The following is a 15052-nucleotide window of genomic DNA, read 5'->3' on the forward strand; positions in this document are numbered from 1 at the left end:
AAAAGATTAGATACTGATGTTGCCTTAGATTTATACTAATGTGGATCATCTTGAGCCGTTGGGTAGAACTGAGAGTTCCCATGAAAAACAGGGTGATCCACTCTTTGTATCAAATTCTTCTTTGTGAAGCTAGAGCGTCTATATAAAGTGCTCCCCTTCGAGGGGGACTGAAAGATGGCTTGTATACAAGACACGGACTTGCTGAAATTATATCTCAGCTGGAAGAAAAGACGAGTTTATTTTGGGTAGCAGTTGGAGGTTCTCAGAAATATCAGCTGGTCGATTACCAGAGGGGTAAATTAAATCTCGAGAGCCAGATCTCGCTGGTCGGTATGCCGTGATATGGAGGTGGTATGGAGAGAGCGAGGCACCGGTGGCGGGCCGGAGTGTTTATGTTCTTGATGGAAAAGTACAAATCATTTCCTTCCCTTCTGCTGCTGCTATGGTCCATCACTTTAGTCCATTTTCACCTTGCTAAGGGATTCGGAGTGGGCCTTCCAGCTTTGGCACCTAATTAATCTCTTGCAAGCCTGTTCTTGCAGCGTGTCTGCCTGGGATGGCCCATATCTTATGTCAGGGACTCATGAACAAAATACGCTTTTTTGCTTTTTTTCCCCTTCCTTTTCCTGTGGTCTTTTACCCCAAAGCCCTATAAGCAGGTGAGGATGTTGTTCTCTCACGCCTTTGAAAAACATATATGCAGGTCCTGTTATTACAGGGAAATATCCCCTTTTCCTCTAGTGGAACACTGTGATATGTAAAGTTGTTCATGTTTCAAAACCAAGTAGAACGTGTCCACAAAAATATCTGGCAGGATTTTGATTATCAGAAAATGCTCAAGACTTTCTTCAAGTCAGATTTCTTTACAGAACGAAGCAAGCAGGCGAAAATTATTGGTCATTTTTAAAAAATGGCCTACCTATACACAAATAAAAGTATATGATCCGAGATGAAAAAAGCATATTCTGTGGTGTAGAACACTACCATGAGGCTGTGAAACAAAAAGTTATTCTATTGAAGTTATTTTATTGTCATATATCAAGCGATCGTGAATATCAGATATACTGTGTGCCGAGCTCTAACAGCCACAGTACTTTATGAATGGTTTAAAATGAGTCCTTGTGATAAAATAACACAGGTATTCTATATAACAGATAATACCAAATAGTATAACATATTATCTATAAATACAAAAAACATAGATTCTGCAAAATGATACATGTAGAATCTAGTAATTCTTTGAAATATATTTCCTGGATAGTATTTCTACTCCAAAGCAACTTATCTCCCTCCTGCTATCTCGTCGGTGGGGACGAGCTGGGTGTTCAGCTCGGAGCAGCGCACGCATTCCAGGCTGCGAAAGGGCAAGGGATTAAATCAGACCTTAGATCTCGCTTTGTTGGATCAGCGATCAGGGAGAGTGTCCATCACAGCTCTCCAGCTCGCCCGGCCGGCGTCTGATCTTCAGCTCTCTAAATGCAAAACCCACCAGAGCTCTGCTGACATGCAGGCAGAAGGGGGGGAAAAAAATCACATCTTTAATTTCCTCTGCTGGCAACTTCTTTAATGAAATCCTGTAGGAAATTCTCAGTTAATAGCCACCCGGTAACCTAATTTGCAAGCCCAAATGATATGTTTGGCAGCCAGCTCAGGGGAGGTGCATTTCTACTATGGAAATCACTTGAGCAAGGAATCAAATTCTGAGCTATCGCTGAAAACTGTGGTAATTTATGATGGGTTGTTGATTTTTATTTTTTCCTATTTGAGCCAGTTGAACAAAGAGGATGGAACTGCTACTGCCTTTACCTTAATGAGATTTTCCCATAGTATACGCACTTACCTGTATGTTCTCACAGGGCATAATAGTACAAACGCTGCAAGCTAGATGATCTTTCACATATAAGATATCAAATGAAATTAGAGATTCAAACATATCAGCACATGCGAGTCTTTTATACAGCCACAGCTGGTGGTGAACACCCTTTCCTTTCTCTCCCTCTCCCCGCTGGGTGTGCTTGCATAGAAGTTAAGCCTTTGCCCTCGTCTTTAGTTTGGATAATCAGATTTTTTGTTACCTTCTTCCTTTTCCTTGTGGGTTGTCCTTGGGGTCTTCCCACTGCTCTCCTGCACTCCAGTTCAGGGAATGTGCTTCTCTGGCACACACACAGAAAACAAACCAGATGGCAAAAAGCTTTTATAAGCTCGTGACTATGTCGCCAGCTTCGGCCCATTTGGTGCAAATGGACTCTCTGTAGCAGAACTGCGGCTGTTGTCTGTGTTACTTCCAAGAGGAAGAGGTTCCCAGCTTGTGTCCCATCCCTCACAGATTCTGACCCTGAACTAGGGCAGATCAACAGCGTTGTCTCAGAAATAAACTCATAAAAGATAAGAAAACAAAACAAAAACCTCCAGGGTATTACTGCATAGCTGATGAGCTAGGAGAAGGCAGGACAGCAAAATGATGCTTTCCTTGTTGGTCCTTCCCTCAGTTTCATCCTTTACACCCCACTTCTCCATTCCTTTTTACCTTTCTACCCCAGCCCACGTTATTGGCGAGTAAACACTAGCTGGGTGCAATGAATCTGGCCCCATGTCATCGTCAGTGAATGGAGTTTTGTAGTACTGAAAAAGGAAAAAACCCTGCAGCCTTGCTCTGGCTTTCAAGTGGAGTGTTTTTATTCAGCATTTTGAGTTCAGGATGTTGACAGAGGTTTAAGTAGCGCCATTTCAACAAGAGAATGGACTTATGTCTCCAAATGTATAGGGTACCTACTTCATATCTGAATCACATCTCTCCATGAAAAGTATCTCATCTTTCAAATAACGGAGAAGTGGCTGCTTTGCATTTTTCTTATTTGTAGACCTTCACTGTCTTTGGAATATCAGTAAGGTTCGAATGTGTTTCACTGTCTTCCTCCCCCCCCCCTTCTCTTTTTTTAAGAGACAAAGTGTGTAGGAAGGGGTAATACTTACATGACTTAAAAAAAAAAAAAAAAAAAAAAAAAAAGCAGGAAAGATACGTAAAATCTGTTGATATTTTACCTAAGCCCGTCCTGCCTGTTTTTACTATCCTGAATGTCAAGTGCTATATTTCTGGTTTTGTTTTCTCTTGTAGTGGGAGATGCCGACACACTCTGCGTGGCCATAAGGATTCAGTCAATAGCACTGAGTTTCTTCCATTCTCTAACACCGTTCTCACTAGCTCTGCTGACAAGACTTTATCCCTCTGGGACACCAGAATGGTGAGTAAGCAGTCTGTTTTTTTGGTGTCTCTCTGAAATTCAAGCAAGGTAATGATGTGTATTGTGAGAGAAAAATGGAAGCCAGTATAAAATTGAAATAGAAAATAAGAGTAATTTGGCAATGATATATTAACTGAGCTATTATCCACCAACCAAAAGTATCACCGTGTAACATTTCCTCAGCTTCTGAGATGTTTGAGTCCTCATAGTGCAACAAATGGATATACACCTAGATCACTGAATAAACAGGTAGGCTTAGTCTGGCAGTGGTGGGTTTAGCAATTGGTGCTCTGGATTTGGAAGACTGCATTGCTGCACATTGGGCTGAATCAGTTTGAGGGACAGAGCAGCTGCAGGTAGGTTTTCCCTGGCTCCTTCTGTACGTGCTGGCATGTGCCTTAGATTATGCACAAAGAAATGAGGAAACGTGGCATAGGAGAAACACAAGCTGCAATAACAGGGAGGTCTAATGTGTGTGTTCTTCCTTTAGAAGGGATTCTCTCCAGACCTCATTGCTGATTTCTCATGAATTATGTATTGTTTTCTCCAAAACATATCACTCTAGGTGGTGTCAGAAACTCTGCATCCCTTCCTCTGTTCTTCTCTGTGTTCCTTCTTTAGTATGGGTATAGATGGATTGCTCAGCATTAACAGGGTAGTACACTGCAGATTGTATTTGTCCCTGCTGCTTCACAGGCCAAATATGTAAATCCCATTCAAGCAGAATACAAGAGCAAGTGAAGAGGAATTTTTTCTCTCTCTCGTCAGAAAATTCAATAGTTATCACTGCTGTTGAGGTATAGAGCAACTCATTCGGCAACTTTTGAGGTTCTCCAGCTGCCATTTCAGTTGGTATTGTGGTCACCTTTGCATTTCTCTAATAGTGCACAGGTACCAGATTCAAGCCCAGAATAGAGTAGGCTGTATTCATGGGAGGGAGGCAAAGAGCTGTTGCTGTGTATTAATAGACATTGTCAGCAGAGCTATACAAACACAGGATGAGAAAAACTGACATGAGAATGGCAGTGAAGGATTTGAGATGCTCATTAGGCAATTTCTATTTATGGATCATAGAAACGGACTGAATAGAAGGTCCTTTAATAATAATCTTGGGCATGAAGCACAACAAGTTAAAATGAAGCCACTCAAGACTCATTATTCTTAAATGTGTTGGTTTGTAAGAACTTTCGATAGCCAAATATGAATAATTCAGAAAGAGAACAAGTATTGAAATACAAACAGAAGTGAAAACTCGGTGGAAAAATAAGCTTCTGTTTTGTGGTGTTTTCCATAAATTCTGCGTGAAAGTTTATCGTCCAAGTGTCTCCGTTAATCTTATGTTCAAAGCAAATTAATAAATATAAAAGGGTTTTTCTATGATAAACTTTTGGCAAAAGCCTGCTCAATTTTAGTTCCTCATTACCATTTTTCAGCAGTGGGTAATTTTGCTAAGATAGAAAAGATCTTTAGCGAAAACAGAACATCGTGTATGGCATTTTGCTTTGTATTTCTTATTCTGAATTGCTTCCCCATTCAGTGGGAAATCTTGCAAATTTCAGATACATGCCCATATTGAAGTATCACTTCAAGTGGCAAAATCACTGTGAAGATGCTATCTCCCTCTAAATATTGAATGATATTAAATGTTCCCTCTAGAAAGAAGATGAATGATTTTCTCCCATTAATTTGAAACAGAATATTTTCTCACCTCTGTGAGATCAATTAGCATTAAGGAGTACATTTAAAGATAATTTTAATGAAACATGAAAATCATACCCTGGTTTGTTTTCTCATAAATTAGATTCATATTATTAATCACATCTTGCTCTTCAATCATTAACTTTAGTCAGCTCTTTATTATTAAAGATAATGGATGCAGAGAACTGTAAGTCAAAGCTGTGTAAGTTGAATGGACGATGAGCTTTGGATTTGGGGCAGAATGGAACATAAATCTTTGTAATTACTAAGCTGAAGCTATAACGCAGCCTTCAGACTTTGAAAATACATGACATTACTTTTTTCTTTTTTTTCTAGATAACATAGGGTCAGACTGAATGGTTCAAAAAATCTATGACACATTCACAGTAATTTTTAAAACTAAAATGTATGTTGCTTATAGGGAAATGAGAACATGGAAAAACAAATCGTATTTAGATGATTATGATTCTTTGCAAACATTCTGGGAAGAAATACTGAATAGGGGTTGGATTTGGGTTGGAATTATCTTAATACTGTGCCAGATTCCCAGTAGGTTGGATGTTTGCGAGGCTGAAATTCATTGGTAGGAATTTCTTGCCAGTAAAGCTGATAGTTCTCATGCCAAGATAAGCTGTTGAATTTATTTCTCTTTATGCCAGTTTCATAGAAAGACAAGTGTATTCTGGCATTTCACCAGAATATTTTCTTGCTGACACATCAGAGTGAGCGTCCTGACTCATGAATTGCAAAGTCTATCCAATGATAGATGTGAGAGGTGTAAAAGAACATGAGACCCCAAGAGTACAGGTTCACCTGCCTTGGGTTAATTTGTCTCATTGATAAGCTATCTGCCATTCAACTGTATCTCCCACATGCTGATGAGTAATTTTTTGAGGCCAGTCAAATTTGTCTGGATAACATTTGAGCCAAGCTGTGAATCTTTGCTCTTTCTCTGACAGATAAAATGCTGAATATTAAAATACTAAAAAAAAAAAAAAAAAAAAAAAAAAAAAAAGGTGTTCACAGTTTTCATTCTACACGATTGAAACTTGCTGATTTGGTAGCTATCTCATCTGCTTTCCAATTTTTGAAATGCCAGGTTCTCCAACTGGAGATTTTGTTTTTAAAGATCTTGTGCCGTCACTGTCGTTTAGAAGTCAGCGTTCTCTAATCACGCGCTAAGGAATGTGTCTGACTAGCATTTGGAAAGACTTGCATGTGTACTTCACCAAACTATCCCATTCACGTTAGTGATATTGTTCACATGAATAAAGTTCAGCCCGTCCATAGCTCTTGGTTCCTACAGTGCTCTGTTTTTCTGTTTGATTCTGTGAAATGCTAAGCATATGAGATGATGTTGAGTAATTGTTGTCTATTTTGGACATTCCAGATCACTGATATGCAACTACTTGTAGTTTTTTTTTTTTTTTTTAATTATCCAGGATATATTTCTGACTTTATCATGTCCTTTGCAATGCAGCTTAGCAATTTAAGACAAGCACTTTATTTTTCTACATTCCTCTTGCAGCAGGCTGCTGGCATATAACACAAACGATCCTATTCCTACCCTACTATCAAAGTAATGTCCCTGATATTCAAACAGGAAGGCATCAAGCATGTCAAGCTTTTTATTGTTTGGGTCAAAGATGGCTTAAGTGGCAGTAAGACAGCTCAGCAGAACAGCAACCAGGTGTAAGTTCTAGTTCTGTACATCAAATTTTATCATTGATGGTAATTTGTAGGCTGAACAGCACAATCAAAAGTTAAAAGCCCTGAAGTAGTGTGGTAGTCCTTGGTGAATAATGTACACAACAATCTTGATGGAAAAAGGAAAAAAGATGGCACGAGGTTGTCCAAAACCCTGGGTTTTGCTGCATTTTTGCATTACCCTGAAAGTCAAGCTGCTCAAACATTCCCTGCCTGCCCTGCGCCCAGGGGAGTAACCTTAACCCACTTACTCCTTGCTTCCTGGGCTTTAACATAGTGGCCATTATGGCTAAATTCATTTCAGATATGTGCACTGTCTTTTCATGATGTTTTTTACCATCGATTTGTTTAAGAGCTGTACAGGGGAAAAGAAAAATAATCTCAGGATATGGTTTGTGGTTCATCTTAGCATTTTGTGCTGCCAGAAAGACTTCCAAAGGCAAACAAAAGTTGTGCACGAGCCTATGGTCTGGGCCCACAACTCCCAAATTCACAGAGTGGCTAGAAAAGAAATAGCAGAATTTCAAAGGTTGAAAACGGCTTATATCTTCGGCCACTTAGCCTAGGAAGCAACGCATTTTGTCTCGGGGAAGGGCTGCTCGCTTGCTTTGTTTAAGGAAATGGGGATGCTAAGAAGTGATAGTGCTGCTGCCGGGAACAGGCTTATGGGGGGGTCCTCAGAAGAATGGCCAGCAACAGGGTCATGAAAAAGATGTACATTTAAAGCCTATGGATCATTTAAGAACAGTGGCTATTTAAAAGGGTTTCAGTAGTTTTAATGTATTTGGGAACCCCAGATCTTTGCAGGGATGCTGCCTATCTGTGGTGGGGGCTTTTATGCCTGTGTTCGTCTGACTTCATGGAGCAGACACTCACTAGCCAAATTCAGAAGTGTCACAGTGTGTTTAAATATCAGGCATATGGGACAGGCCCAGAGCAGACAAAGGGAGTTATTTTGAAATCTAATCCAGTTCTCTTTACATTTTTTGGCCTGATCTGGTTGATTTCTTTCCGAGTAAACACCTTAGGGGCAAAATTATCGATCAGAATTTCCTCGGAGTATTGGGGTTGTCAGTTTTATTTGAAACCTTTGAACCCACAAGAAATGCATTCAAGAGCTGAGTGGATATACAGGATGGGTCATTTAAAAAGTCTTTGACGGGTTCAAGTCAAGCCTCTTCAAAAATAGGTCAGAGATTGAAGTTGTCACCATTGAAGATGACTTCCATGAAGAGTTTGAATCTCTTAGTGCGATTGATTCACTGCGCAGTAAATACAGAACACGCAAGCAAAAGTCCAGTTCCTATATGAAGTGGTAACAAATTTTGCATTCTTGATTTTGTTCTATGTATTCGTAAATAATGGGTTTGTATTTTAAAACTCCCTGTCTTAAAAAGAAAAGGAATTTATGAGACACTGTAAAATATGATATAAAGAATAAGTAGCTATGAATATGGTGTTTCCTCCAAGAAGTAATACGCTTGGAGGTTTGTATTATATGTGGTTGGGACACTTTCATAGAGACATAGTGCCTGTTTTTTCAAAACCAAAAGTATTAGTAAGGAAAAACATACTTTGCTTTCTTTCTAATCTTGAAAAATGATTGGAAAAAGCCTGGTGTGCCTACTGGCATTTTAAAAAATGCTACATTTGACTTTCCTCCAAAACAACTTTTATGAAAAAGTCCAATTCAAATAAACTTTGCAATTAGGGTCAATTGACCCAACTGCAAGCAGGGAAATATTCTATGTTCTTGTTTTGTTTGTTTTCTTCCTCTCAGCCAGGAAAACCATTACCCTTCAAAACCTATTTGGCTGCTGTCCCAAGAATAACCCCAAAGTGGAATTGTAACTCAGCCCATTCTATATTTGGCTTTCCATTCCTGACTTGTCCCTCCTTCTTCTTGCTTCTCTGACTCTGTTCCCAAATCAAACCATTAAATCCAAAGTTTAACAAACTGTGTAATCAGTTGATCTCATGGGCATTTTTCCCCATTAAACTAGGTTTAAATTAGACTGGAAGCATTTCGGATCAGACAAGTTATCTTGTTCTGTAAAGCTCCAGGTGAATTAGTGGCTCTTAAGAGGTTAGAATTGCTTATATTATTAAGTTATTCCTGTTCATTGACATGCTGGGGCCTGTCCATTGGACTTCGGAGTCCCTTTGCAAACAGAAGGCAAGCCCTTTAAGACCTTGTCTTCCTATGCCTCGTCTTCACTCTGACGAAAAGCTGCCTTCTTAACTCACTTCAAAGAGAAATCTTTGAGAAGACGAGACAGTTCCGTAGTTTAATTTCCAGCTTGACCCCTAATTCATGTGAAATTTATAAATGGCTTTATCTGAGCAGCGCCGTAGTTTGATTAAAATAACACCTTCTTTTCATCACGATGTTGGCTACAGCAGAGAGCCGCAGGCTCCTCTGAGGCCGGCCGTGTCGCGTTTACACACAGCCGCCTCTCCCTGGGAGGGCTGCTGGCATTTCCACCCGCAGCTCGAAGCGCCTCTGCGCCCTCCCACCAAGGCTTCTCGCAGTGCAGGCTTGGCCCAGTTTTAACTTGCGGTGAGTCTTAGAGTGAGTTTTGGCTCCCAGCTCACATTGGTGCCTTTCCCATGGTCAACGTGGTCCTCAGGTGCCTTCTCCAACACGCTACAGTTGTCCCCGGCTTCAGAGTCCTGTTTTCTGCCAAGCTCACTGACGTCCTAGCAGGCCCGACCACTTGCCTCCCTCCCTCCCGCCGCTCCTTTGCAGCCACCCATCTCTTCTGCAAGATTTTATGCTTTTCACCAATGTTTCTCTTCTGCTTCAAGGTGCTCTCTCCTCCATTTTTTTAGTATTACATGGGACGGTCCCTCCTATCCTAACAATACGTTTTGGGGGAGTTTTTCCCAGTGTGAAACACGTGGGAAGCGCATGCCTGTAATTATAAAGAAGGGACATTCATATTCCAGGCAGTGGACCATGCGGTTTGCAGCTACGCTGAAAGCTCCTGGCGATGGATCACCAACGCTGGCGTGTTGTAGACTTGCGAGGGGCAGGCAATGAGGGAGCAGCGCAATAGAGGAGGATATTAATTCACTACTGATTGAATCGGATTTCATCAGTTGTAAAATTACAGTGGATCAATTTTCAGTTGCCGCTGGTTATCTTGGCATATTAGTAGTAATTAGAGAGCTATAAATAGATAAATTTAAAATATGTTAAGTCCTAGCTGGGGGAAAAATCTGGCTGTAGATTTCAGTAAACACTTACGCACTTGTGGCTCCTAGCAAGCAATATAAGGAGTAAGGTCTGTTGAAATGTGCAATGTAATGGCATTCGGTTGTGTCCCTGATTATTTAGAAATGAAGTGAGAAAAACAGGCTATATTCCTGTCTGGGCAGCAAATAGATTGACCTGAATCTGAACTCCTCACCGACCGGCTGTGTATATCTCTAATGTGTGTGCGTGATGTATTACAGTAGGTATGAGTGTAATTTTTATGTCACCAATGTCACTTTGAAACAAAATGGGAGTCAAGTTCTTTCAAAGGCCTTGGGAAAGGCCTGACTGCAAAATAACATTTGCATTGACTCTTGCTCCTAAAACTCTAATTAAATTATTGATTATGAAGCTGGCTGCTTTCTTAATAGTTCCTAATGTAACAATTAAAGCAAAGTAAGTAATTAAAAATGAAAAGATCAGTCTGCAAGTACAATCTTCAAAAGGTCGTTTTCAACTTAATCGCTTTTTTGAAAGAGGCAAGAGTAAAACAAATGAGTCATTAGTAAGAAAGCAATTTTGCATGTGTATATGTATAATAATATTCCTACCAGATTAGCACTGGCCACACAATACCCAAGTTAATTAAAAATAATAGCTAAATTTATTTAGTTGGTGTTGTGTTAACACCTCTCTTCCCAGATCAGGCCTCTGTTGTGCAGGGTGCTGTACAAGGTACATAACAGTAATATGGTCCTGCTCTGGACAGCTGGAAACCAAGGCAGAAGCTTCAACCAAAGAGAGCTGAAAATTGTGGTGAAACTATAATGATATTATTAACATCATAAGCAATGTTTTGTACTGCATGCACTGTTTATTGTGGATTTTTTTTTTATAAGCATGAGAGGTAAGGAGACTTTTTTTAGACGTCACTAAGGCAGCCTCTGGAGGTTTGTAGATATGAAATGTAGGGAAGAAACCACAAAGGTGCTTGCCAGAAAATTTTCAAAAGACCAGTTAACACTGTCGCCTTTGACAGAGCAGAAGTGAGAGGTGATGCTGGAGGATTTAAGAACTGAGAAAGTTTAGCCAATGGTAAGCAAAGTATGCAGCCAGGCATTGTTTGTCTTCCCTTGAATAAATGCTCAGGTGCTGATTGCGTTTTGTACTGAGGGCTTTTCACACAGCGCTCATCACGTTACATGAAGTAAAATCAGTCACAGCCTTTGCATCATCTCTGAAATTTAGCTATCAGGTCCTGATAAGCTGGGGAGGGAAACACATTTGAGCTGAAAGCTCTGTCTCACATACTTTACCCTCTGCCACAGAAGCCTGAATATAAAATGTCTAGCTTTCATATCGCAGCAGAAGTAGCTCATTGGTGCAACAGTTCATCAGTGTGAGGGCTGCCTGTTTTGGAGCCTGTTAGAGAGGTAGATCAACTGATCACCACATTGATTTCACATGGAAGCGAGTAGGCAACTAAACCAAATTTCGAAGCATGGGTGTGGAAATTTGCTAAGCAAACAGCTGTCGTGTTCAGCATTTCCTGGGCTGGTAGAACATGGGTATCCCTGTGCGTAGTGCAATTTGTTAAATCATGAGCAAGAGAATTCAGATAAACATGGACTTCAAGGAAATTTGTGCTTCGGGATATCTAGAAGTAGTCTAATACTGTGAACTTTATAGACATTCAGGGAACTAACCTCCCATGAATAGTTGTTATGCACAAGTGTAAACAGTTTCTCTAGACAGTAATTACCGTGCTTGCTTTAGTTAGCTTCTGCTTCAGCACAGTTGCTCAGAATGAAATCCTATTCTTGACAAGGTAGTGAGGGGAAGACTACTATGCCATTGAGATTGTATGAGAAATATATAAATCTGTTCATCTTTTAACCTAATGGCATTACATCTTAAATGGTCTTTTTTATTTCCACAATGGCCTCATATATTAATTGAGGAAAGCAGATTATGGGAGAGCTTTGCAGGAAAGATCCTCTTAGTGGATCAGCCTCTCCATCAGCACACCTACGATGCTGAAGACAAAGAGTGGGTAGAGTTTGCAAATTGAGAGATTGCATTAGCCTTTTAACTCAAAGCATGATCTGTTACACATCGCAACATACGTTCCACCATCCCTTTCCAGACACAGATTTAAGAACTTAAGTTTAAGAAGTCTGAGGAGATGATCACTGTGGCTATGCGTTCTGGAAGAGATCCTCTCAAAAAACCCAAACCTTACAGATCGCTCTCTGTTAACAATAATACTGAGAAGTAATACATTTTCAGTAAATAGCTTTCCAATTTTGTGAATGCTGAATCAAAACTTTGGTGTGTACCCAACCTGCAATCCATCTGCTGCTCTGTATGGATTACTCCTTTCTAGCCACTGTTGCCTGTGTAGCTTTATTCCCCTCCTGGTTCCCCATGTCCTCAGCAGGTACCTTTTTTAGACTTCCCGTTCACAGTTCATTCACGTAATAGAAACAGAGATTTTGTCTGGGAAAAAAGCTTGAACTGAAAAACAGGCAGACCTGTAAGCTGACTACAGTTGTTTGTTTTTCATTTGAAAATTGAGATTTCAGAATTTGCAAGATATTTGCTAAAAGATTATTTTCTCACTGCTTCAAGAAAAATTACATATTCAATTTAAGAAAAAAATCTGAAAAACAGTTGAGAGTCCTGGTTTTGAAGGAAAAGTTGCTGGATATCAAGTTGGTCTTGAGTGGGATGCCCAGGTAGGGTTGGCGTATAGTAAAACTTTGCAGTGCTAATGCAAACTTAGCATATTTTGTTTGTGATAGAACTTCTGCAATATACAATCAATGTACAGAGAATTGCCACGAGAGCAGAGATTTAAAACAGTATTATACTCCGAGACCTCCAGGGCAATAGCATGGAGAGGTTTTCTTCATGTTTTGTGGTTCAAGGCCAAAACGCAACTCATTGATTAAGACTGAATTCCAGCTTCAATATTTATAGGCATGATACGGCAGTTGCAGGTATTTCATGTTAAAAGGCAGCATGGTCCAATAGGAGACTGGTCTGCAATTTGGAAGATGTTTCTTTTCCTCACACAGCCGGCAGCTTGCTTATGAATAGCATGCATGTTTCTCTACCACTCTCTGTTTCCACCTCCCCTTCCATCCTTTCCTCTTTGTGTAAACTGCAGCTTAGGTCTTGAAAAAGCAAGAGGTGAGAGTTTTGCCATCTTGCAATGTGTTGTATTAATAATCTAAAGATGATTCAGCTGAAGTCTTAAAGCAAAAACACATTAAATTCTTCCCTTCTGGAATCTTTTTTCCCCCACTCGTATGTCTCCCCCACTCGTATGTCTTTTGGGTTATTCTGTAGAAGGGATTAAATTGATGCAAATGAGAGATAGACCTGGCTACTAAAATGGTGGTGATGGCTGGAAACAAATATGACGGTTGTCCTAAGAAAGTGCTTCAGATGCCGTACTGCTACTGATTTGGAAGGGGGGAGACAGTAGCATGGGCTCTGGGAGAGGAGAAGCAATGAGGCAGCGCCTAATTTGTGTTGAGCCATTGTATTTGAAGCTGCTGCAACAGGCTATGCCAATGGGAAGTTGTCGAATTAGGATTCCATAGAAATTAGGATTTCATAGAGGCTGGAATTCCATAGCGCTCTTGTTTTCTTGTGGAGAACATAATGGTAAAGTGTTGTAGCTGTGAAATTGTTGAAACTAGTAATACCTTGCTTCTCAGAGGCAAGTCCGGGCCAGTATGCTGAGAGCCCCAGGTGTCCCCACTTTCCACGGTAATGAATGTAGGCCAATGCTAATTACATACTGTAACTTATGTGGAGCAACTAAAAGACATCTCCTTCTCCATCCCAGACTGGACTTTCCAAAGACTGGGATTGTATTGCCAGCAGCGTTGTGAATTACTGTATCGTTCTAGTGAATAGACAGATTTTCTCACATCAAAATATTTTCCCAGGCGCTCTTGGTTTGGAGGCAACTTTGCCTTACCATGCAGTAGGGTCGCTTATAGATTTTCCCCTATATTTTTTCTCCTGTGTTTAACGATATCTCCTTTGTTCTCCTAGCACAATTAGGCATATCATATCCCGTGGCCATGCATTTATCAAAACAGGCAGTACACAGTGCCTCAGCCCTGCCGTAATCCCCCGTCACGCACTCCATCCCCTGCCAAATCCAACCATGCATGCACTAATCCCTCCACAAATGCTACGTCTAGCTGCGTTGTGTCCCGCTTTCCTGGCAGGTCAGACTCGGGCAGCTTCGATCCAGGAGTGCAATCTCTGAGCCCCTCTTCACTGTGAGGCGATTTCAGAGCTGGGGCAGAGAAACAAGCTTGAGCAGCAGCCTCGGAGTTGCTCAGATTCAGATCCCCGGCAATAGCTGGCTGCAGCGCTCCTTAAAATGAATTGTTGCAGGACCTGAAGTGTGGTGGCACAGGCGCAGAAGGAGTGAGGCGCTGCCAAAAAGGTACCATCAGTTGATCCACTGAGAACAGGCTGTTCCTGCATCACTTGCAGTGGTTTTCAGGATGGAAAGGATTTACTGGTAAACACTGATTTTATAGATTATTTAGCTTTTCATTTTCTCTAAAAATAGATATGCAATTATTGTATTCCTGTTTTTCCTCTCTTGTGGCTCAAGCCCAGCTTCTCTGTCTGCAAGTGCGTTTTGGGCCAGTGTTTTGCAAATGATAGTATTTTACATGCCAGTCTCTTACGCAGCTGATTGTTTCTCCCCCCGCCCCTTCTCCCCTCAAAAATGCTTTATGAAGAAGCAATAATCTTTCAAAAAGAAGACATTTATCACACACAGATTGAAAACACTGGGACAAAACTGATATGCGAGAAGCAAAATTTAGCAATGTGACAAAGCCTTTGTACGTAATCTTCCCCTGTGGGTGACTAGAATAAATATCGATGGTCCAATTTTCTACTGTGAACAGCTCCATTCAACACCAGCAAGGAGGTACTCGGTGATGTTTGCAGATATGACTGTGCCACAATCCCACTTCTTATTTAAATCCATCCTAATTTATGCAAAAGCAACAAAAAGTTGTTTTAGCAAAAAGTTCTCAGCAGACAGTAGCACCCAGGACCAGAGTGCGGCCAGGTGGGACCCTGCACATGATGAAAATTTGGGTAAAGTCACATAATTCATATTCTGGCCGTGGTCCTAACCTGGTTTGGCCTGGGCACCATG

General features: G+C 40.7%; 1 protein-coding gene across 3 annotated transcripts in view; it reads left to right on the plus strand.

The window, feature by feature from the left end:
* The window catches only part of SPAG16 (sperm associated antigen 16), a 416305-nt gene that overhangs the window by 264936 nt on the left and 136317 nt on the right, over positions 1-15052 (plus strand). For all 3 annotated transcript variants that reach the window (XM_064515349.1, XM_026120033.2, XM_064515350.1), the window contains one exon: positions 3116-3242. In XM_064515349.1, coding sequence (XP_064371419.1) covers positions 3116-3242 — 127 coding nt within the window. The remainder of the gene's footprint in view (positions 1-3115; positions 3243-15052) is intronic.

This window comes from Dromaius novaehollandiae, chromosome 7 (assembly GCF_036370855.1).
Source record: "Dromaius novaehollandiae isolate bDroNov1 chromosome 7, bDroNov1.hap1, whole genome shotgun sequence".
Taxonomy (NCBI): domain Eukaryota; kingdom Metazoa; phylum Chordata; class Aves; order Casuariiformes; family Dromaiidae; genus Dromaius; species Dromaius novaehollandiae.